At 35.1% G+C, this 22,714-nt stretch overlaps 1 protein-coding gene across 8 annotated transcripts in view; it reads left to right on the top strand.

The window, feature by feature from the left end:
* PCDH15 (protocadherin related 15) overlaps nucleotides 1-22,714 on the top strand; it is a 1,753,436-nt gene that overhangs the window by 1,332,119 nt on the left and 398,603 nt on the right. For all 8 annotated transcript variants that reach the window (XM_054659631.2, XM_054659630.2, XM_054659628.2 and 5 more), the window contains one exon: nucleotides 7,649-7,761. In XM_054659631.2, the coding sequence (XP_054515606.2) occupies nucleotides 7,649-7,761 (113 nt within the window). The remainder of the gene's footprint in view (nucleotides 1-7,648; nucleotides 7,762-22,714) is intronic.

The following is a 22,714-nucleotide window of genomic DNA, read 5'->3' as shown; positions in this document are numbered from 1 at the left end:
GTTGAGGCAGGAGAATTGCTTCAACTCAGGAGGCAGAAGTTGCAGTGAGCCAAGACAGCACCATTGCACTCCAGACTAGAAAAAAGAGCAAAACTCTTTCTCAAAATTAAAAAAAAAAAAGAATACATACTATATAAATGATCCCATTCCTATTATGCTGACAGACAGAAAGTGATCAGTGTTTGCATAGGGTGAGAAATATGAATGGGGAGAGAAAGGAGACATTGTCATAAGGAAATTTCTGGCAATTATGGATAGGCTTACTATCTTAATCATGGTGATACTATCTTGATCAACACGTGTAATTAAAATTCTACATTTTAAATATATGAAGATAATTGTGTAGCATTTTTTCTTTATCCTACAGAAAACCCGTAATCTTCAAAATTGTAAACTTTTCACCAAGGGATTAATTTAGGTTGCCATTTCCTCTATAATACTGAAAAAGTGAAAAACGTAGAATTTTCTTAGCATATATAAAAATAAAAATAAATGTTTTGGCAACCACTAATTATGTTGGCTCTAATAATTATAATGCTGAAATTCACCGTATTATTTATAATTGTGATAATAAACATAGTTATCAATTTTACATCTAAATTTAGGCAATCAAAGCTGTTTCTAAAGAACCTCCCCAGTAGGTGGGACTACAGGTGCCCACAACCTCGCCCGGCTAATTTTTTGTTTCTAAAGAACAGCTTTAGGTTGACTGTAAACGTTGTGTATAATGAAAGCACAAATATTAAGTGTTCTTAGTCCTCGCTGGAAAAGCATTACACTTTTAAGAAATGCAGGGAAATAAATTTCACTTGGTTTTACTCTTTGTCCAAGGAGATGTATTTTATTTATTTATTTATTTATTTATTTATTTATTTATTTATTTATTTTGAGACGGAGTCTCGCTCTGTCGCCCAGGCTGGAGTGCAGTGGCGCGATCTCGGCTCACTGCAAGCTCTGCCTCCTGGGTTCACTCCATTCTCCTGCGTCAGCCTCCGGAGTAGCTAGGACTACAGGCGCCTGCCACCACGCCCGGCTAATTTTTTGTATTTTTAGTAGAGACGGGGTTTCACCGTGTTAGCCAGGATGGTCTCGATCTCCTGACCTCGTGATCCACCCGTCTCGGCCTCCCAAAGTGCTAAGGAGATGTATTTTTTAATTGCTAGTTATACTCTTGTTGAGTTGATATTCTGTAAGAATGTCTAAAAACCAACCTTCCAGAAACAGATGGCCGATGAAGCCAAAGTGTCTAATTCACTGAACTCAGGCTATATAGCATAACAGGAAAGAGTTTACACTCTGAATTTAGATACCTTGACTTCTGACCTAGTCATTTACTAGCCGTGAGAGTTCAGAATATTTTACTTAACTTCTGTGAGTGTTGGTTTCTTCATAGATCAAGTAATAAATATCTTTCCTATAAGATTGTTTTGAAACTTAGATGAGATAGATCATTTACAAATAAAGAGATTATAACATTTTCACCGTAGTAACTAGTTAACAGCTAGTAAGTATTACTCTCTGGGAAATGAAAATCTTTCCCAGCTCAGCGGCTATTATTCAATTATCTTCACCATTTTGGGTTCATTCTTCCAGGAGCCCTGCTCCATTCTATGCTGATGAAAGCTAGGGTAAAAGCAAACCAAAGCAAATGATAAATTATATTGCATTTTTGAAAACTCTTATTTTAAAATATATAAAATAAGAGATAGTAAATAAAATCACCATTTGGCATCACTTAGTTTCAAGAATTATGAAGACTTGGCCAAACTTATTAAAATATATATGTCTATCAATTTTTTTCCTCATTATTTTGAAAAAATATATAATTTTAATCCACAAATATTTGAATTTATGCTTATAAAATAACTATTTTTAGAACATTCCGACAATATCATAGCACAAATAAAAAGTATAACAATCCTTATTTAATATTAAATATCAGTCAGTGTTTATTTTCACTGTCTCACAAATATTATTTTTGTTTTTTAGTTTCTTTTCTGTTTTTTTGTTTTTGTTTTTCTCGGAAAGGGAAAGATGCAAGGGGACCAGAATTCATGTAAGTTCACACGTTGGGATTGATATTTCTCCTAAGTCTCTTTTTTTTTTTTTTTTTTTTTTTTTGAGATGGAGTCTTGTTCTGTTACCCAAGCTGGAGTGCAGTGGCGGGATCTTGGCTCACTGCAAGCTCCACCTCCGAGGTTGGCACCATTTTCCTGCCTCAGCCTCCCGAGTAGCTAGGACTACAGTCACCCGCCACCAAGCCTGGCTAATTTTTTTTGTATTTTTAGTAGAGACGGGGTTTCACCGTGTTAGCCAGGATGGTCTCGATCTCCTGACCTGGTGATCTGCCCGTCTCGGCCTCCCAGAGTGCTGAGCTTACAGGCATGAGCCACCACGCCCAGCCTCTCCTAAGTCTCCTTTTTTTTTTTTTTTTTTTGAGACAGAGTCTCGCTCTGTCACCCAGGCTGGAGTGCAGTGGCACAATAGCTCACTGCAAGCTCAGCCTCCTGGGTTCACGCCATTCTCCTGCCTCAACCTCCCCGGTAGCTGGGACTACAGGTGCCCACCACCACGCCTGGCTAATATTTTGTATTTTTTTTTTTTTTTTTTAGTAGAGACAGGGTTTCACCATGTTAGCCAGGATGGTCTCGATCTCCTGACTTCGTGATCCTCCCGCCTCGGCCTCCCAAAGTGCTGGGATTACAGGCGTGAGCCACTGCGCCCGGCCCTAAGTCTCTTTTAATCTACAGTGGTTCTCTTTCCATTTATTTTTAAATTGTTTTCTTGTGATTCATTTATTGAGAAGTCAAGTTGTTTATATTATAGAGTTTCTCGTCATCTTGATTGTACTTTCCTTGGTTTAATTTTACATGTTACTCTGTCCCATGTTTCCTATAAATTTTGACACTTAATCAAATAACATTTTTTGTTTATTTCTTTGTTGGGTTTTCTCAAAACTGTTTCATAGGTGGTATAATAGTCTGCTTGCACTGCCATTAAAAAACACCCTAGACTGAGTAGCTTAAGCAACAGAAAGGTGTTTTCTCACAGTTCTGGAGGCCTGAGATCAAGGTGCTTTCATGGTTGGTATTTGATGAAGCTTCTCCGGCTGCTTTCTTGTGTCTTCACATGGCCTTTCCTCTGTGTGCCCTTGGACAGAGAGAGAGGGAAGAGATAGAAAGAAAGAGAGACAAAGAGAACACCAGTCCCATCAGATTTAAGAGCCCACCCATATAGACTCATTTAGTCTGATTACCTTCTTAAAAGGGTCTATCTCTATATAATGGTCACATTGGGAGTAAGGGCTTCAACATAAAATTGTTAATGGTGAGGGGGACAACTCAGGCCATAGCAGATGATGTTGAATTAATTCTTCTATTGAGTGGTATGTATGTGGCTTTATCTCTTTTTTTGTGATATTAGCAGCATTTAGTGCTCAATGCCATGATCCATTCATTTATGAGGGGTTATAAAATGATGGCACTCTGATACTATTACGCTTCTTAAATTATTAGCTGAAATAATTTCTTAATGAGACACTTTTTAATCAATTATTTGTTTACCCCATGTTAAGGTCATATGGAAAAAGCATGCTCTGTTTTCTTATTTTCTAATTTACAAAATATTTCTCTAGCATGCTACAAAAGTGATCAATATGTTATTTTGCAACACTGTCATAAACTTATGAATTTAAACATATTTGATCTGTTTCGAATCATTACTGATATGACCCTTATTGATGCTCAAATTGCCTTATCTTTAGCTTAAAAAAAAACACACACAAAAAAACCTTTTGCCTCTTGAAAACTTTTCACATCAGTTTAGTAGTCTTGGAATTCTTTCTTGCTACTTGGTGTGAGCAGATGTTTCACAGCTATTTGTTGATTTTCTGCCCTGCCTGAAATCAGCTCTCTCTCTCGGAAATCTTAACTGCTTTTATTGGTAAATAGTATTTCAAAACCATAGTCTGAACATTAGAAATATTCATTGCTTCTATATTGGCCATTATATATAGTTCTGTGTTTCAGCATTCAGAGCTATGTTGTATGCATTTTGCTTCTTTAGATAAACTACAACCTGAGTTTAAACTTCCACTGCCAATTCAAAATCAAAACCATAGGTGTTCTATTTTACCTCTTTAATTTTTAATTTCTATCTCTTTATCATCCCCTGCCAAGAATCCAGCTTTCAATAATGAAAAGAATGGAATCAGAATGACACATAATAATGTGCTTATTTATTGTAAAATACTCCTATAACTATCTTGGAATCACAACATACCACCAATATGATTACTGTAGATAGCTTTACTTTTTGAGTTTTGTAATTTCTTTGGTACTTCACCTATATTACACTGTGGGTGTGATGTCAATACTACTTTTAAAATTCACCTGGGGTAGTTCTTTTTGTTTGTGCTTGTGCCAACAACTAAATATACATTTAGCTTGAATTATTTTATTTTTAGAGAAGTCCTTGAATTTAATTAGCTTTATAATAATATATAACATATGTAGCTCTAAAATTTAAAAAACATGATATAGTTAATGAAATTTAGTTTCAGTGTTTATCGTCTCCACGTGTTCCCTCTCTTTCTCATAAGTAACAATTTTTTATGTTACAGTCTGTCTTCGATTTTTAAATGTGTGTATGTATTCCTTTGTAAATATGCATGTGTATTCTTCTTAAAGGTTAGTAGATTATAGGACCTTATTCCCAAATTGCTTTTTTAACTTAATATAGCTGAAAATAACTCCATAGTAATAGGTAAAGATATCTATCATTTATCATTACATTTGAATTATCATCTGCTTTAGGATGTATCACCATTTATTTACCCAGACCACTATTGATGTATATTTAGGTGGTCATTTATCTTCCGTTATTATAAATGGGAAAATATCCAGATGTGGGATTTATGGGTCAAAAAGTAAACAATATTATTTTGGTAGCTTATGTCATACTCTCCTTCATAAATTTTACAACACTTGTATTAACACCACCAGTGTCCAAAGTGTCTGTTTTCCTGCAGGCTCGCCAACAGAGTACAGTCTCCAACTGGGACAACTGCTAATCTAAGTGACTAATGAAATCTTAATGTAGGAATAATTTGTAGTTTTCTTCTTATGTATCGAGATAAGCATCTTTGCTTATCTTTGCTTATGATCTAGAGTCATTTGCCTTTCTCTTTCTGTGAACAGTTTTTTCTCTAGCCCCGAACATTTTGTTTTGTTTTGTTTTGTGACGGAGTTTGGCTCTGTCGCACAGGCTGGAGTGCAACAGAGCCTCACGCAACCTCCATCTCTCCCAGGTTCAAGTGATTCTCCTTTCTCAGCCTCCCGAGTAGCTGGGATTACAGGCGTGCGCCATCACGCCCAGCTAATTTTTGTATTTTTAGTAGGGACAGGTTTTCACCATGTTGGTCAGGCTGGTCTCGAACTCCTAACCTCAGATGATCTGCCCACCTCAGCCTCCCCAATTGCTAGGATTACAGACGTGAGCCACTGCGCCTGGCCAGCCCCACACTTTTTAAATCCCTCACTGGACCTATTTTTAGCTAATTTATAAACCTATATATATATTCGGGATATGAACGTTTTGTCTGGACATAAATTTCTTCTTTTCTTTTCTTTTTTCTGAGATGGAGTCTCGCTCTGTAGCCCAGGCTGTAGTGCAGTGGTATGATCTCAGCTCACTGCAAGCTCCGCCTCCCGGGTTCACGCCATTCTCCTGCCTCAGCCTCCCAAATAGCTGGGACTACAGGTGCCCGCCACCAGGCTGGCTAATTTTTTGTATTTTTTTTAGTAGAGGCGGGCTTTCACTGTGTCAGCCAAGATGGTCTGGATCTCCTGACCTCGTGATCCGCCTGTCTCGGCCTCCCAAAGTGCTGGGATTACAGGTGTGAGCCACCGCGCCCCGCCGTCTCGACATAAATTTCAAATATTTTCTCAGTTTGTCACTTGTGGTTTTACTTTGTTCATTGTGTCTCACCATGCAATTTTGCAATGTAGTTAAACTTATCTCTTTTTCTTCCTGACTTCTTGACTTTGAGCCATAGTTAGGAAAGGTTTGCTCACTCTCACATTAGAGTAAAATTTATCCACATTTTCATCTATGACTAATGCTCATTTTTTTATTATTATGAATATCTTCTTCATTTGGGGTTTACTCATGTATATTCCATGAAGAATGTATGAAACTCTATGATTTTCTGTATGACTCTCCTATTAGGAGGGATAACTTCTTTATCATATATTGCATTTCATCTATAATTTTGACTATTTGTAGATTTTACAGTCGGTTTTAATGGTGTGAAATATGTTTCTGTTTTTTTCCCCCTCATTTACTGCCCAGTAGAATTTCCCTTCTTGTCTCAGAGTTGAGGAAAATAAGTAGTAACAATAAACCCCTTTTTGGATGTGTTTTAACATCTGGCAGCCTGGATTTTTAATAAAAGCTCTGTTTCAGATTGTCCCTTTAACTTAAATAAGTCATTTAATCTCCCCAGTCTCCCAAGTCATGATCTGTAAAATGTAAATGATTTACAGTTATTGATGATTAGTTATATAAAGCATTTAGCACAGAGTAGGTTTCCATAATAGTATGCTATATTATTTTTCTCTTATGGTTATTAATTTTACAAATGTATATACTATACAATTTTATGATTTGACTTCTTCATTTTGGGAAAAGAATGTTGCAGTACACAAAGGAAGATTATACAATTAGAAGACATTTCTTCATGAAGAAATGTATATTGATTATTAAAATACATTAAGAAATACCATCTTGGCTAGGCGTGGTGGCTCACACCTGTAATTCTAGCACTTTGGGAAGCTGAGGTGGGTGTATCACCAGATGTCAGGAGTTCAAGACCAGCCTGGCCAACATGGCAAATCCCTTTCTTTACTAAAAATACAAAAAATAGCCAGGCATGGTGGCACACGCCTATAATCCCAGCTATTTGGGGGCTGAGGCAGGGGAACCACTTGAACCGGGAAGAGGATTCAGTCAGCAGAATCCGGCAGAGGATTCAGTCAGCGGAGATCAAGCCACTGCACTCCAGCCTGGGTGACACAGCAGGGCTCTATCTCAAAAATAAATACATAAATAAATACCCTGTGTAGACATCAAGAGTATCATCAGAACCTATATTTAATTTACTATGATTAACATTATTAGCTTGATATTAATCTTAAGAAATAATATATGGAACAAAATATGTTCACATTAATTTCCAAGCGTCTCACTATTTGGTACAAATTACTAATCATTTATTACAATATATGTTGATAGACCAAACAGTTATAATTAAGATTTATGCACCATTAAAATAAAATTTCATAATCAAAAATTTACTCTCCCTCCACTTAATATCTATTTTCATGTGATGAAGTTTCAAATTAATTAGAGCCCTCTTAATAAAAAAAATTTCAAAAATCATCCATTTTCCATTTTCTTACTGATATGCTAATTATTAATAACTATATACCACATTTGTGTCTGCTTTCCCTGAACTGCATAATTGTGAAACTTAATTTACTAATGAAATTGTAGCTTTGTTCCTCAGTTGATGAAGGGAAATAGAAAAAGCAGATACACATATTACTTATTGTTCTCAATTATGTACTGAAATCTCAATGTCTTCCAGGGACTCCTGAGGATTACCCACGATTTTTCCATATGCATCCTAGGACAGCAGAACTTAGTCTCCTGGAGCCAGTAAACAGAGACTTTCACCAGAAATTTGATTTGGTTATTAAGGTAAATTAAGCTAATATCTTATTTCCTTGTGTTTATGAACTGCTAATCAGATAAATCTGTAGATGCTACTGTAGGCAGTTTTATGTTATAAAATTAAAATTAATGTGGACAGCAGTCAGTCAATTTTTCGTTAAAAAAGAAAATAAGCGAAGCCCACTTTTAATACATGGCATTGCTTTTCTCTAAAATAACTTTTTATAGTACTATGGGGTAAAATACTAAATATTCTTATATGTAACAAATGCCTTGGTCAAGCGTATACAATTCTACACAATTCATTATGTCTTCTAACATTATTTTTCTACTAAAAGGAATTAGCGTTTTACCACAAAAACATGACCAATTAAGACATCTAAAATGTGCTTGATTTATATGTTGTTTTAATTTTGTTTTCATTTTTATTACTTAATTGTATTCTAATGTATTTTTAATGCTGATTTTTCCAACATAAAAATAAAAGGTCTTGCCTGTCCAAAGATGCTTTCAATATACGTCTCATTATTTTCTTTATATTGAAAGATGATCTTAGACTTGAAATAATTCGAAGCTAAGTTAATCTATTTGGCATTTCACTTTTGGTTTAATAGTATATCTATATTTTAATATAATCATTAAATAGATACTGAAAAAATGCAGATATTCTTCTAATTAATTTCGATGGACTTCATTGAGATGGTGAGATTTAATCTAAGCAGTGAAGGAAAAACAGGAATTTGCCAGGCAGAGATGAGGACTGGGAAAGGGCATTGTAAGTACAAGAAAAGACAAAAGCAAAGATTCAGCATAAGTTTTGTATATAGTACATAACTCTCTCATATTTAAGCATGCAAAAAAAAACCTCTAGAAATGCATCCCGATGGTATTTTTCTTACCTTTTGAAAAATGTAAACATACTAAAGAAAAAGGAAGTAAGGTAGGGAAGCTTACTGAGAATGAACATTGTTTAAGCTGCTTTGTGTGCATTTTCCATTGAACTGTTGCCGCAATTTTAGTAATACTCTCATTTGCACAAAATGGGGAAACTAAAGTTCGGATAAGGTAAGTGATTACCTTAGAGTTACATTACTAATAAGGGGCAGAGTTGAGATTCAAATTTAGTTTTATATACGCTAAAGCCATGCTCTTTTCACTTCACAAATATGCAGATACTTAGAAATGGTTGTCCAGTTTAACAATTAATAGATATGTCCTTAGCACAGAACCTGTGTTTATTCAGCGATCTTTGTCCTTGAAAAGCTTATAGTCTAGAAAGGGCAACAGTCATATAATCAAATAAATCAGATAAAATACATCAAATGCTAAGAGGAAGACGTGTAAAAAGCGGTAACGACACACAGAATAGGGACATTTAAATTAATCTGGAAACTCAGGGAAGATTTTCTGGAGATCACCCCAAGCTAAATGTTGCTGGATTGAAAGAGTATGGTCAATGAATAAAAGTGGGAAATGATGTTTGAACATAAGGAGGCGCAGAAGTAAACGCTTGGAGACATAATGCACAGGCTACAAGCAGTTAACAGGGAAATGAGGTATAGAGTCAGACCACGGAGAGAGCCTGAAGGATGACTACAGTTTCCTGGGATTTCATTTATTAAGGGTTTGGGAGTTATTCACAAAAAACACCACTTTAACCAGTTGTATTAAATGGCCATGCATGAGATTCACCTTCTTACATTGACTATTTTATGTTAATTATTATGAGAGTATATAAAACTCCACAATGTGTGCTGATTTTCTATTGTGGATCTACCTGACTCTTGTGGTGCTGCTTTCTATGGGAATTAAGAAATTTGACAAAGCACTGTTTCCAAACTGTCACATGTGAAACCAAAAATCAATTATTTTCCTTTATTATCGAATTCAGCTGTCCTGGTGTACCTGGGTACAGTGTAACTCAGTCCATCAATTACAGAAAAAAAATCAATAACAATAGGCCACAGATTTTTTTTTTGTTTTAATAACACTTTCTTTTATTAATGGAAGTTTTAACAGACAATATTAGATTCAAATTACTATGTTTTGTGTGAAGTCAAGGGCATAATAAGCAAAGGTATCTAACTGTAATAATAATGTGCCACCTGCTTGAATAATAACTGAGTATTGTGGCATTGTTCAGGGGACCATTGAAATGCTACAATCTGGCAGTTCTCCTCTATAGTAAATCTTTCAATTTCTTCTCTCTCTCTCTCTTTTTACTTTAATAATACTTCATTTTTTCATTGGCCCTAAAAGTTTTTGTTGGACTAGATCCCAATTTATGTTTCAAAAGCAGAGAAAAAATAAAATGAAGTCTCTTCTCCTACATTTTGAAGAAGAATTCTGCTTTAAAAAGCTATGTGTGTATTTAACAGCTGGTGAGTGCCACAAATTAGAGATTTATCATGTTCATTTTTTTCTCTTTTTCTCCCAGTGATTTATTCAGCATGCTGACAAATAAAAATGTAAAGGTGTAACTTGGAAGACAAAATGGAATAGTTCACAAACTTTAGAATATGAAAAGATTAAAACATGCAGTTGAAAAAGTTTGTTCCATTCCAAAACACTACCCTAAATTTTATATAATTGTAATCATTTAAGCATACTTTAAAATGTGATATACACTGTGAACAAGAATCATAGATTTGGTTTACCCAGGGCAGTACATGTTTATGTCTGTTGTCTTTGTGTAATTATTCATAATACCTCTGTTGCTCTTTTAAATGTCCCAGTTTGGATAAGTTATTTGATCACTACACTCATAAAATAAAAACCACCTATGATGTAAAAATATGAAAGCACATTTAAGAACTCTGGTAAGAGTGAATTAGTTCACGTGTGGACCATCTATTACAAAGTCCATAAAATCACTTTCAGTATTGTAAGTGAAATATTTTCAAGTATTATTAGTTGATATATTTATACTTCAGGCATCTAATACAAAGCTACTAGTCATTAATTATTAAGGCCAATTAAATGGATAAATTATGAATAATTTACTATCTCTCAGTTCTTCAAATAACAATTGCATGTTTTAATCTAAATCCCTTTAATTAACAACGAAGAGCAAAGATCACAATGAAATTAGAAGCATAATTGTTTCATGTTTCCTCTGATTTTCATGTTGTTACTCACTGACCTACTTATTCTATCTAGCATGCTGCCTTTTAACTTCTCTTCCTTCCAACTCATGAGCTCACTAACCCTGAGCTCTTACTAGTTAACTTGCCCACCCTCTGTTCCAAACATACAAAACCGCTTCCAGTGCCCTCAACTGACCATGCTCTTTCTGACATCTAAGCATTTAGAGATACTCTCCCTCTTCCTGAATCATTCCTCCCTCTTCTTGTCAACAGTCTAATTCAAACTGATGTTTCAGTTTTTAACTAAGAAGACATTTGCCCTCGAAAGGCATAGCCACTGTTAGGAAGCCGCTTTTTTGCAGCCTTTTGGCCCCTAAAGTGGCCCCAATTACTCTATTGAATGTACCTGTTTATTTTCTCCCAACTTTTACAGGAGGGCAGATTGCAAAACATTTATTTACACTGCATCCCATGCCCCTACACCTACCTATATACAGCACATAGAAGCTGCTTAATAAACATTTGTTGTAATTATTTTCTCCCTGGCACAGTAAATCTTTTCAGACTGCTGAATCTGTGTACCTACGTCTTCACTCTATCTAAATACTTACATTTGAATGTGTATGCATTTGATACAATTTGATCTTGCATCTCTGTCCAGAAAAAAAAAAGATGCAAATGTAGCAAATAGATTTCCACATAAATTCAATGCCTAGAAAAAATGTCACACCTTTGTTATGGCACAACTAAAGCTATTTATGACTGCGTCAAAAAATGTGTTTCTTCTAAAGAAAAATTACATATTTGCCATAGAAAATTAGCCAGGGAATTAAAACTAGTGAGCTTGATTCTTAGTGCTGATGTGCCTGATGCCCTGGCAAGGTGTCATCCTTCAGTAATTTGAGAGTTACAGGAAAACAGCATTTGAGAAATGATTGAGGGCTAAGAGGAGGACAGCTACTACAACCCCTGTCCCTACATGAATCACCAATGTCACAACTCTAGAAAATGTTTGGTCACTATTTGAGTAATGATAAAAATCATATTTTACTTCATAGAAATTTAAGAGAACACCCTGATTCAATGATTTTAAAGCATATGACATTTGCTAGTTTTCAATTTGCCTAATACTTGTTGAGTGCTTCTCAGGTGCCTGGCATTTTTCTTGGTCTGAGGAGACATATTTTACTTCTGATACCTACAGACATCTTTTCAATTATTGGTTGGATAACTACTCCTAGTATTATTTAATTGTGACAAATTAAAAATATAGCAAACTATATACATCCTTTAAAAATTCCAAACCTTCTATTTTCCATTCCCTTTTTCAGTTAATCATATTTTAGTTGGTCACCCACTCAAGCTAGACACTTCCACTTCCTCAAAGGTCTCTTCTCTCGTATGTTCCCACTCAGTCACTCATAGAATCCCTTCTTGATACCTTTGAAATCCTCTTGAATATCTCAACTCTGCTCATCTACTGCAATTCTTTATTTCACATTCTCTTGGCCCATGATCTTATACAAGCAGTCTCTAAAATCATGCTTCATTTCTGTGCATCTTGTCCATCTTTTCACACTGCCAACAGAGTATCGCTAAAACAACAAAAAATAGATCATGCTGCTGCATGTTGCCTTCAAGCCAATTTACAATTTGCCCCCTACCTGAATTTCCCACAGAGATGTTGTCAAGTTGAAAGATCACAGGTGTCTAAGTCAGGCAGAGTAGCAAGTCAAAGATCATCAGTCATCACTTCTCAAAATGAAAAGGATGGAACCTACCGTGAAAATGAAAAAGCTAATAAAATTAATTAAATCTGTTATGGAGATGTGAAATATAAGTTATATTCTTTCTACTCTAATGTGTATATCATCAGTTTTCAAACAAAAGAGAGAGAGAGAGGGAAAAAAAAGACAAGAGATGGAAACGATTGGCACTCCTTTAAGGTGAGGTTGAACAGGGTCCATAGTGACCCAGAGTTAGGACAAGAGAAAAAACATCAGGGCTGCTATTGCCAAGCCACAAGAAGGAAGACAAATGCTACAAATGACATATCTTCTATATCTGGAAATATTCTAGCAATATATTCCTACTCTTATTCTTATGGCAAGAATGAAACACACACACACACACACGCACACGCACACGCACACGCACACAGACATGTACTAGTCAGTTCAGGCCACTCTAACAAAGTACAAAAGACTGGGTGGATTACAAACAACAGAAATATATTTCTCACTCTTCCGGAGGCTGGAATTTCATACTCAGTGTGGTCGGGTTCTAGTTAGGTTCCTTTTCTGGGTTGCAGATTGCCAAATTCTGTTTGTATCTTCACTTGGTGGAGAGAGGATGAGAGGATGAGGGGGTGAGAGGGTGAGAGAGCTTTCTGGGTTTCCTTTTGTAAGGACACTAACTACTTTTATGAGACCTCTATTCTCATGACTTAATTACCTCTCCTAATTGCATTACATTGGGGATTAGGATTTCAACATATGAATTTGGAGAGATACAAATATTACATCCATTGCACACCACATCTCAGTTCAGTAGGTTACTAAATAATATAATAAGTTTATCTTTTCTACCCCAATAGCCAGGTCTCTAAGGTAAGGCAAAGTAAATATCTCTTACACATTTTAGAGAAAATCACCCCACAGAAATTTCAGGCATTACTTGTTATTAGTAATGAAATAGCAATCTTTCCATGAATTTCCAACAAATATTACAATTTCTGAAATCAATTGACCTTTGATACACTGATAAGTGTTTGTATTTTAATTTTGTGTTCTCCTTTTTTTTAAACTTAGCAGATTGCCACACAAAGCATAATTTTTGTCATGATATGTCATAGCATCCAACTAACAAAAGGGGATGTTATCAACTGGCTTAAAAATGGAGGGCCAAGAAGAATTTGGGAGAAAACTATATTCCACGAGACTCTCTATATAAGATCACTAATGCTTCTAATTAATGATGAAGAAAAGCCTTTATGTTAGGAAATTTGAACATATCACTAAATAAGAGGGAATGGTTAAGACAAATGACTATATCTGTTTTACCTTAAGTGTAACAGAGTAAGTAAATGAGCTCAGAGGTATAATATGAAATTTAATCTGCCTAAGGATAAAGTGATACACTTGGATAGAACCAAGGGATCAAATGCCAGAGAAGGCAGCTAAGAGTATCCTTCAGGTTTTCTGCTACAGTGTGACGTTGTACACCACCTCCCACCAGAGAGTTCCTCCACAGGGTGCCTGATACCATATCCAACAACACATCATGAGAAGGGCAACAATTTGACTCAGATAACATACTGAGATACATCACAGAGGATGTAGAAGCTCAAAAAGAAGTCAGTCTAAAAACTTTACCTTTTACAACTTTTGTTTTAATGAGTTAAGTTTAATCAAAGCAAAAATATTGCTGAAGAGCAACACTACCATTACTAGGAAATAATAAATAATACCAAAACACACACACACACACACACACACACACACACACACACAAAAAAAACACAAAACAGTATTTGTGTTTCTTCAGAAAGAACACCGTGTGTTTTTATTTTCCACTGGTTTGTCTCTAAAAATTCTAAGTACTGGCCTAAATTAATTAACTATTATGCCAATTATGGAAGCTAATAAAAGGAAAGGAAGTATGATGTCCTCTTGTCTCATATCGTTATTCATGCAGCAGCATTAGAACAGAAATAGAATGTAGCAGTTGAATATAGTGGCTGTCAAAAAGCACAAACTGACAAAAGACACACAGAGGTGACATTTTATTTGGCCTTTTTTCTTCCTCACAAGGTGACCTGTAACTGCTTGGGAAGAAGAAAGGCAATTTATCCATTCTCATCAGAGTACCTTGCATTTTGCCAAGGCCTTCTTGTCTGCAAAGGTCATTGTAAGAGTACAACAGCAAGACCAAACATTGTAAAATGTTCAAAGGAAAGGCACTTTCTGAACCCTTGCCATGTCTCCCCACTCTGCAATCCCCACACACATAAACATCCTTAGCACTCTATCACATATGTTCCCGAGTAATCATTTTTCATAGGTTTCTTGGTTCCATAGAAATATAACAATGAAAGAGCATATTGAAAAACTTGTAGGCTAAAACTCTGTTATTTTTTGTCTCAAGAACGGTCCAGTAGGTGGAGAAATATTAACCTCTCACCCTCAATACCTTCTAGGCTCTGAAAAATAACCAATTTAGATATAATTTTTATGTTAATGATTTTTTAAAATTTGCTTATTACAAAATACATTATTCTAGTTGGCTAATTCATAGAAGGTACTTTAGTGTGGTTTTCTCTTGGTTGAGAAAAAACTGGGAATGGGATCAGACCTCAGTGTAGGATAAGATGGCTTTGCTGGTTGAAAGGCAAAAGGCAGGATAAAATAATAAAAATAAAACATAAGTTGGAAGATTCACAGAGAAAAAGTTACCCCTTTATCACTATCAGAATTTTATATCTGGCTGACCTTGCTGTTTATACCCAAGATGATTCTCACGTTCCAAACACCAGCTAAATAGTTCAACATGTTGGTGATAAGTGAGAGTTTTCAGAATCTGTGGTCTTCCCCAGAGTGGCAAGGTTGTTTTTTCTTTAAATCATTCAAAATCCTTTTAGTCATTCCAGTGTCAATTTATATCTCATGCTCTAAGCAAAAAGAAAGATTTTTATCATTGAAAGGTATACAAGAGCTTTGAGGATTCATGTGTTCATTGTAACAAGTTATAAACAGAATGGGCATATTCTTACTTGAAGTGAAGATAGAAAGTATTTCATTTTATTAAAAATATTCCCTAGGTGTGAAATGTGTCAGTATTATTTCGTCGTTATATTACAAGGCTTTATAAAATATGTGCTGCCTATATTCTATCTAGTGAAGTTTCTTTTCCTTTTTGTCATACAAAAAAATGTATTTGTTTCCAACCAAGAATATACTCTTTGGCTGTATAGCCTTGCAAACAAACTTTACAGCATATAACAGTTATTTGTATTTTATCTCATGAAGTTTGTAGGTTTTTGAATTTATTTATAAGTTTTTTAGTATGTTTAGTAATAGTAATAAATTGGCTTAAAGTCAAACTGTATATGCATCCTTTAATTTTTAGAGTATTAAATTTTGAATAAAGGAGGCTCCTGTAGGTTTTAAGGCAGTTAATTTTATAAGTAGGGTCAAGAATCAATGGGATATTCTTATTTTTATTAGGATGGTGCAAACATAATTGTGGTGTTTGCCATTACTTTTAATGGCAAAAACCTAATAATTTTTAGTCAGTTGATAATATGTTCATTGATTCATGGAGCACAGGTTTTTCACAGTCATCCCTCCCTAAGACATTTTACACACACACACACACACACAAGGAAATATAACCTGATAACCTGTTACCAATTACTGTTGCTTTGGACCTATAGCTTTTGTAGAGCTTCAGTGAGCTGCAGGATCCTACAGAGAATTCCCTTACATAAATTATTTCTTCCATTCTGTTTCCAACTAAGTCCAAATTAAGAGACTTTGCTGAAAGTGAAGAAGAGTGATAATGACTTACATAAAAGGCTAGAACAGAGTTGGCCTCAGCTGCTCACCCTAGGCTTTTTTAGTGTAACAGCTACCTATAAGCCTGTGCGAGAGAAGCTAAAATGCCTGATCCAACTGATCCCAAACGACTACTGATTCTACATGTCAGGACCAGGGGATGTGGCTGTTTTGGAAAGGCAGACTTCAGGGCTCTCCCTACAGAATCAACATTTACAGGTGATTTTCGGATGCTAAATTTTGAGAGCAAGTCATATATTAAAATTACTTGAAAACTTAGGAAGATATGATAAAATTAAACTAATAAAGAAAACAAATAAGCAATACAGCAGATACATGTCAGATATTTTGGTTGAGTCCCTGGGAATTTGCTTTAACAATTACCTTAGATTATTTTAAGGCAGCAGATAAGAAGCAGGGCTTTGGAAACTACAGTGTTTGGGAAACACTAGTGGGAAAGTGCAAAAGGCCAAGTTTACTTTTGGGGTCTATCTTTAATGAACACAGATGGTTGAAGAGGGGAGCATCTTTAATTTTCACGTATCTTCATAATGTTGGTTTTCCATGTCACTTCCTAGGGCAGCTGCTATTAAATTACCACTTGGACTTGAGTGCCCGTATCCTAGTTTACTGTGATAGGAGAGGGAGGGATAGTCTATGTACACTTTTTTGGGGAGCAAGTTCATAGCTTATTTTTTTCGTAACATTTTTATTGAAATGCTAACATGCTGCTGACATACAGGAAAGTGTATATCTTGATGAATTTTCACAGAGTGAAGTTAATCATGTAACTAATAACCAGATTTTTGTTAAAAAAAGATGCTACAAACATCCCATACGCCTCCTACACCTCCTTCTAGTCACTAATCACCTTACCTCCACCTGACACAACCACAAACTTCCACTATAGGATTCTAACAGCATAGATTACTTTTCTCTTTTTTTTTTTGCAACACTTTATAATTGGAGTAAATGTCGATGTTTTTAATAAGATTCTTAAGAGTTTTATGATTCCTTCTATTTTTCTGTACTATAACCAACTCAGGATGTATATGTTCCACAACCATATACTTTCCACCTGTGAAAAAATTCAATGGCAATGAATTGTCTGCTAAAGGAAAATCTGAGACTTTTATTAACATTTTGATTTCAAAATAAAAGTACAAGTAATTCACGTTTGAATCCCAAGACAAACGTGTCCAAATGTCAGGCTATTTGAAGGTTATACACTAATAATATTGTTATTGCCAAAAAATAAATTGGTTGAAAGCTTAAGTAAACATATTTTAACTGTCTAAAGTGATTTTTAAAATGTTAAGCAAATGCAATTTCTATCCATAAAGAAAGACAGGATATATAATCTAGCCCTCCAGCAAAATTAACCAAAGCAAACAGTCTTCTTTGTGTACTTGAGAGTTGAATTTAAAATTGAAAATAAAGGAATAAAGGGATATGCGTGAATCATTGGTAGTTCGGTCAATTTGCCCGTTTTTCAGAATCATCGTCATATAAAGATCAATATGCAGCCTGCACCTTGCTGGGTGAAGAAACTTGGAAAAATTATACCCTTGTATATTGAAGGCTTTACTGAAGAGCTGTTTAGCAAGAGGTGTGGTGTCCAGGAAGGGAACACAGGAAGAAGAAAATTTTGAATTACATAGTAGCCTTATATCCTATGTTTAGTCACTAGCAACAGGAATATACTATTACTCAGAATGTTGTCATTATCTGCTTTCCGGGTACATTCTGTATGCGTTTGTCTTTCTCCGACTCTGACTAGAAACCAAAAACTTTCTGTATGTCCAATTACCTTCTCTCTGCTTTTTTTTCTCAATCTGAGGTTCCTTTATTTAAAAATGATAAAGTAAAAGTGGTGGCTTACACCCAAAACTATAGTGATACTGTGTATACACATGCATACATGCACACATACACCAACATACCTAAATTCTAATTAATTATGAATAATGGAATGTCAACAGGATTTGACCATGACCTGTGAATACTAGCTAAGACTGAGTTTATTACTTGTAGAGTATTCCCACTGACACACGAGCAATCTTTGGTAATGCTGGAGTCACATGACAATTTTAGTGGTGTTGAACCTACACAGTTGATAATTGTATAATTGCATGCAGTTTCAGTTACTAGACTCTAAATCTTCTGGCGTGACAACATTGGCTGTTGGATGCACTGTATTATCTGGAGTTTTTGCTCCAGATTTTAAGGACTATCCATTAGTAAAGACTGGTCCACTAACCAATAGGGCTAACCAATAGCCCTAACCAATAGGGCTAAAAAGAAAGATTCTCTAAAAATTGGAGTTTGAGTAGCCACACCCAGAATAATGTCTGTGAAAGTACATTCTGCTCACATTATAACCACCACAGACAGTTTGATAAAAATGGAGATTCCTTGCCTCTAACACCAACATATGAACGAGAATCTTTGTGGATAGGGTGTGGGAAACTACTTTTTTTTTTTTTGAGGTGGAGTTTCGCTCTTGTTGCTCAGGCTGGAGTGTAATGGCGCAATCTTGGCTCACTGCAACCTCTGCCTCCTGGGTTCAAGCGATTCTTCTGCCTCAGCCTCCCGAGTAGCTGGCATTACAGGCATGCAGCGCCATGCCCGGCTAATTGTGTATTTTTAGTAGAGACAGAGTTTCTCTACGTTGGTCAGGCTGGTCTCGAACTCCCGACCTCCGGTGATCTACCTGCCTCAGCCTCCCAAAGTGTTAGGATTACAGGCGTGAGACACTGCACCCGGCCCAGGGAATATGCTTTTTATTAGGCCTTCCATTCTAAGGCACATCAGAGTTTGAGAAATTAATGATTGCCTTGTGTGGTTGCCATGATTTTTAACATTTATCTGTCCCTTACCTCTGGTGAAAAGAGAATGCCCTTTGTTTTCCTTACCCACTCCCTCTATCCATCCTTTATTCCATCTTTTTCTTCCTCCCTCCCTCTTTTTTTTTCTCTTCCTAAGATATCTAATGTTTGTGAAAATTGGCCAAGCAGGCTCTAAGAACTAGGTATTAAAAGCTTTAGTTCAGTAAGTAAAGCAAGTAAATTAAATTAATAAATTAAAATGTGTTGAGTGGACTGGGAGAGTACACACAGTTGAAATCATGCTAAAGTCCTCAATTTGCATCATTCTGACAATAAAATGTATCTAAGCCATGTGTTAAGAGCAAAGTCACAACTAACATCTCATTCTTTAAGCCACTGTCCATTCAAAAATTCATATAAATAGGCCTTTTTGCATAAATATTACATGTAAATGCATAAACCTTCTAGAAGATTATATGTTATTCTGTTCACAGCACCATCCCTATAGATGTAGAATCATAATTGATGATTGAGGGGGCTGGGTGAGGCCCATTCATAAGACTGGCAAGAACGTGCATCAGTATTAATTACCCATAGGTAAACTTGCAGATATCACAAACCTTTAAAATGTGTGAATAAAGACATTCTATAATCTAAGGTGTTCATGTTGTACATTCACATTAATTAATTTCCACTTCGTGTACGTTCACACACACACACTGGAAAAACATCCATAAATATCTATCGAATGGGAATTAGCATGATGTCACAATCACTTAATTTTTTAAAAAAATTTAATGTAAAGCCTATTAAAATTAAAGATACAGAAAAGTAAAAATAAATATATATTTGACCTTCTTCCATATACCAGGGATTATCCGAAATTTTAGCAGTGAATGAAACAGATACATTTACAGTGTTTATGCTCATGGAATTTAAAAATCTAATGAAAAATGAGATTCAGACTAATTACAAGAAAGGTTTAGGTTTACAATAGCATAGAACAGTGGAATTTACTATACATGCAATATGATTATATTTCTATTTTTACATATTATAAATATAGAAAAATATTTCATAAATTTATAACATCCAAATTAAAATGTGGTATTACCTTAACTTTGAAAATTGCAATATTTACCTTTAATGCTTCAGTAGGATAAGACCATAATTCACTACATTGACATAAGACTATTTTTTCATCTCAAGTTTACTAACAGAATATTTCTTGGCATATATAATCTGCTAATACTGTATTGTGAAATGAGAAGGTAGAACTTCAAATTCAATTTTCAAAAAAGCGGTTTTCGCTTTTTCCATATCTATCAACTGAAGCAAGAGGTGACTCCAAGTTTCTTGTTTTCGGTACCTGTAAGTATGTAGCTGCCATTAAAGTGGAAAAGACCATGAGTGGAGGAGGTTCGTGCAGGGTAATCAGAATTTCATTGTTGCAGGTATTTATATCTGAAATGTCTGTTAGATACTTACGCAGTGTTATGAAGTACACAGTTGGATATGGACTGTGGAATTCAAAGGACAAATCCAGGTTGGAGATTAAAATTAGGAGTCATAATAGTACTGACATTTTTAAGGTATGAGATTAGACTAGATTGAGCAAGGGAGTGAGTATAAAGAAAAGATGAATAACTCCTCACTTCTGGGCCACTCCAAAATTAAGTAGGGGAGAAAAGGGGAAACCACCAAAAGAGAATGAGAAAAAATGGGTAGTAAGATAGGAAGAGAACCGAGAAGCTGTTGCCGTGAAAGGATAGTGAATAATGCTGAAGATAGGTCAAGTAAGATAAGGACTGAAAATAAATATTGCTTTTAGCAATGTAAAAGGCACTGGTGATTTTGACAAAAGCAGCTGGCTTTGAGTGGCTGAGGCAAAAGTATGATTGAAGTGGGTTTAAGAAAACTTGGGAGGGTGAATACAGATGAAGGTGAGCACTTGAGATCTAAGAAGTGGGAGTTGAGCAATAAGAACATATGGACACAGGGATGGGAACATCACACACCGGGGCCTGTCGAGGGTGGGGGCCTAGGGAGGGATAGCATTAGGAGAAATACCTAATGTAGATGACTGGTTGATGGGCACAGCAAACCACCATGGGACGTGTATGCGTACGTAACAAACCTGCACATTCTGCACATGTATCCCAGAATTTAAAATACAAAAAAAAAAAAAAAAAAAAGTGGGCTCTGTAGATGCACAATAAATAATTCCTGGAAAACATGATTTCTTTCTTCTATCCTAGAATTTATTTAAATGATAAATAATTTGATAAGCTTTACCATTGTCTTTTTTAAATTGTTGAATCTACTTGAAAGGTTTCATATTAGAGATTATGAAATTGTTAAATTGTTTGCCACCAGTTAGGAAGAACAAAGTTATTCTGTAGTCTCAGTCCTCCGTTACAAGGTGCTCAGAAATTATCAGTACTTCCTTTTTTCAATATTGAAGATGGAGTGGTTTGTCTTTTTCAATGTTTTGCCTTCCAAAGTAACAAAATGGTGTGCTTTTTATACTTCATTTTTTTTGGCTTCAGTTTTACTTTGGTCTCATTACTGAAAGTGAGACTCATGCCCAGACGCTTTTCAAACAAAACCTAGCACTTAAATATAATGTTTAACTCGTAGCTATAGAATCTGTAAATATAAATAAAGTTACCTTATGAAAGTAAATGATTTTTAAAATACCACCTTATTCCAACTGAGGTGTTTTTAAAATGTTTCTCATTTCATCCACCACGGATTTCAGGGGAACAGAATAATTCAGATTTTTGAGAGCCCTTATTTATATTGTATGGAAGAAAAGATAATTGTATCAGAGTTTTGATGCATGGGCCCACTAAAGAGCAAAGTATATTATTATTATTATTATTATTATTATTATTGTTATTATTGTTGTTGTTTAAATTCAACATTTTAACTCTTACTTAACAGAAGTATTTATCTCAATATTTTTTCCTACTGTTAATTTGTCCCATCTCTCTTGCTTTTCGATATTCATTTGCATTCTGTAAATTTGAGAAACATATGATGAATCTTCCTGTGTAGCCTCTTAAAAATCAGGAGACCTGAGTCTGGGCCCATGTTCTGTATGTTACTTACAACCTATGTGGCCTTGAATATAAAACTAACCTTTCTCTTTTTCCATCAGTTCAAAAATATACATTTTCACATCTGGACATAAAGATGTGAACACAAATGGCATAAAGAAAGTGGGCTTTGGAGACAGATATCTGGTCAGCAAATTGAAACACCTCATATAGAGCAAAATACATAGTAGCAATCCAAAAATATTAATCATTATTAACTCTAAATTAATATTAGAGTAAAAATGGGCAGAGCCTTTATATGTTATTTTTATAGATATGAGGAAGTTAAGAATTAGATTATCTTCATAGATCTGATTTGAATTTTATTTCTCTTTTCATTGAATCACTTTGTTTTCATCATGCAAATAATACATATTTTTACTGGCTTCACAGCTGCTGGTAAAAACTAA

Source organism: Pan troglodytes, chromosome 8, assembly GCF_028858775.2.
Source record: "Pan troglodytes isolate AG18354 chromosome 8, NHGRI_mPanTro3-v2.0_pri, whole genome shotgun sequence".
NCBI classification, from domain to species: Eukaryota; Metazoa; Chordata; class Mammalia; order Primates; family Hominidae; genus Pan; species Pan troglodytes.
The sequence above is the reverse complement of the archived record's forward strand: the minus strand, read 5'-3'. Positions and strand labels throughout refer to the sequence as shown.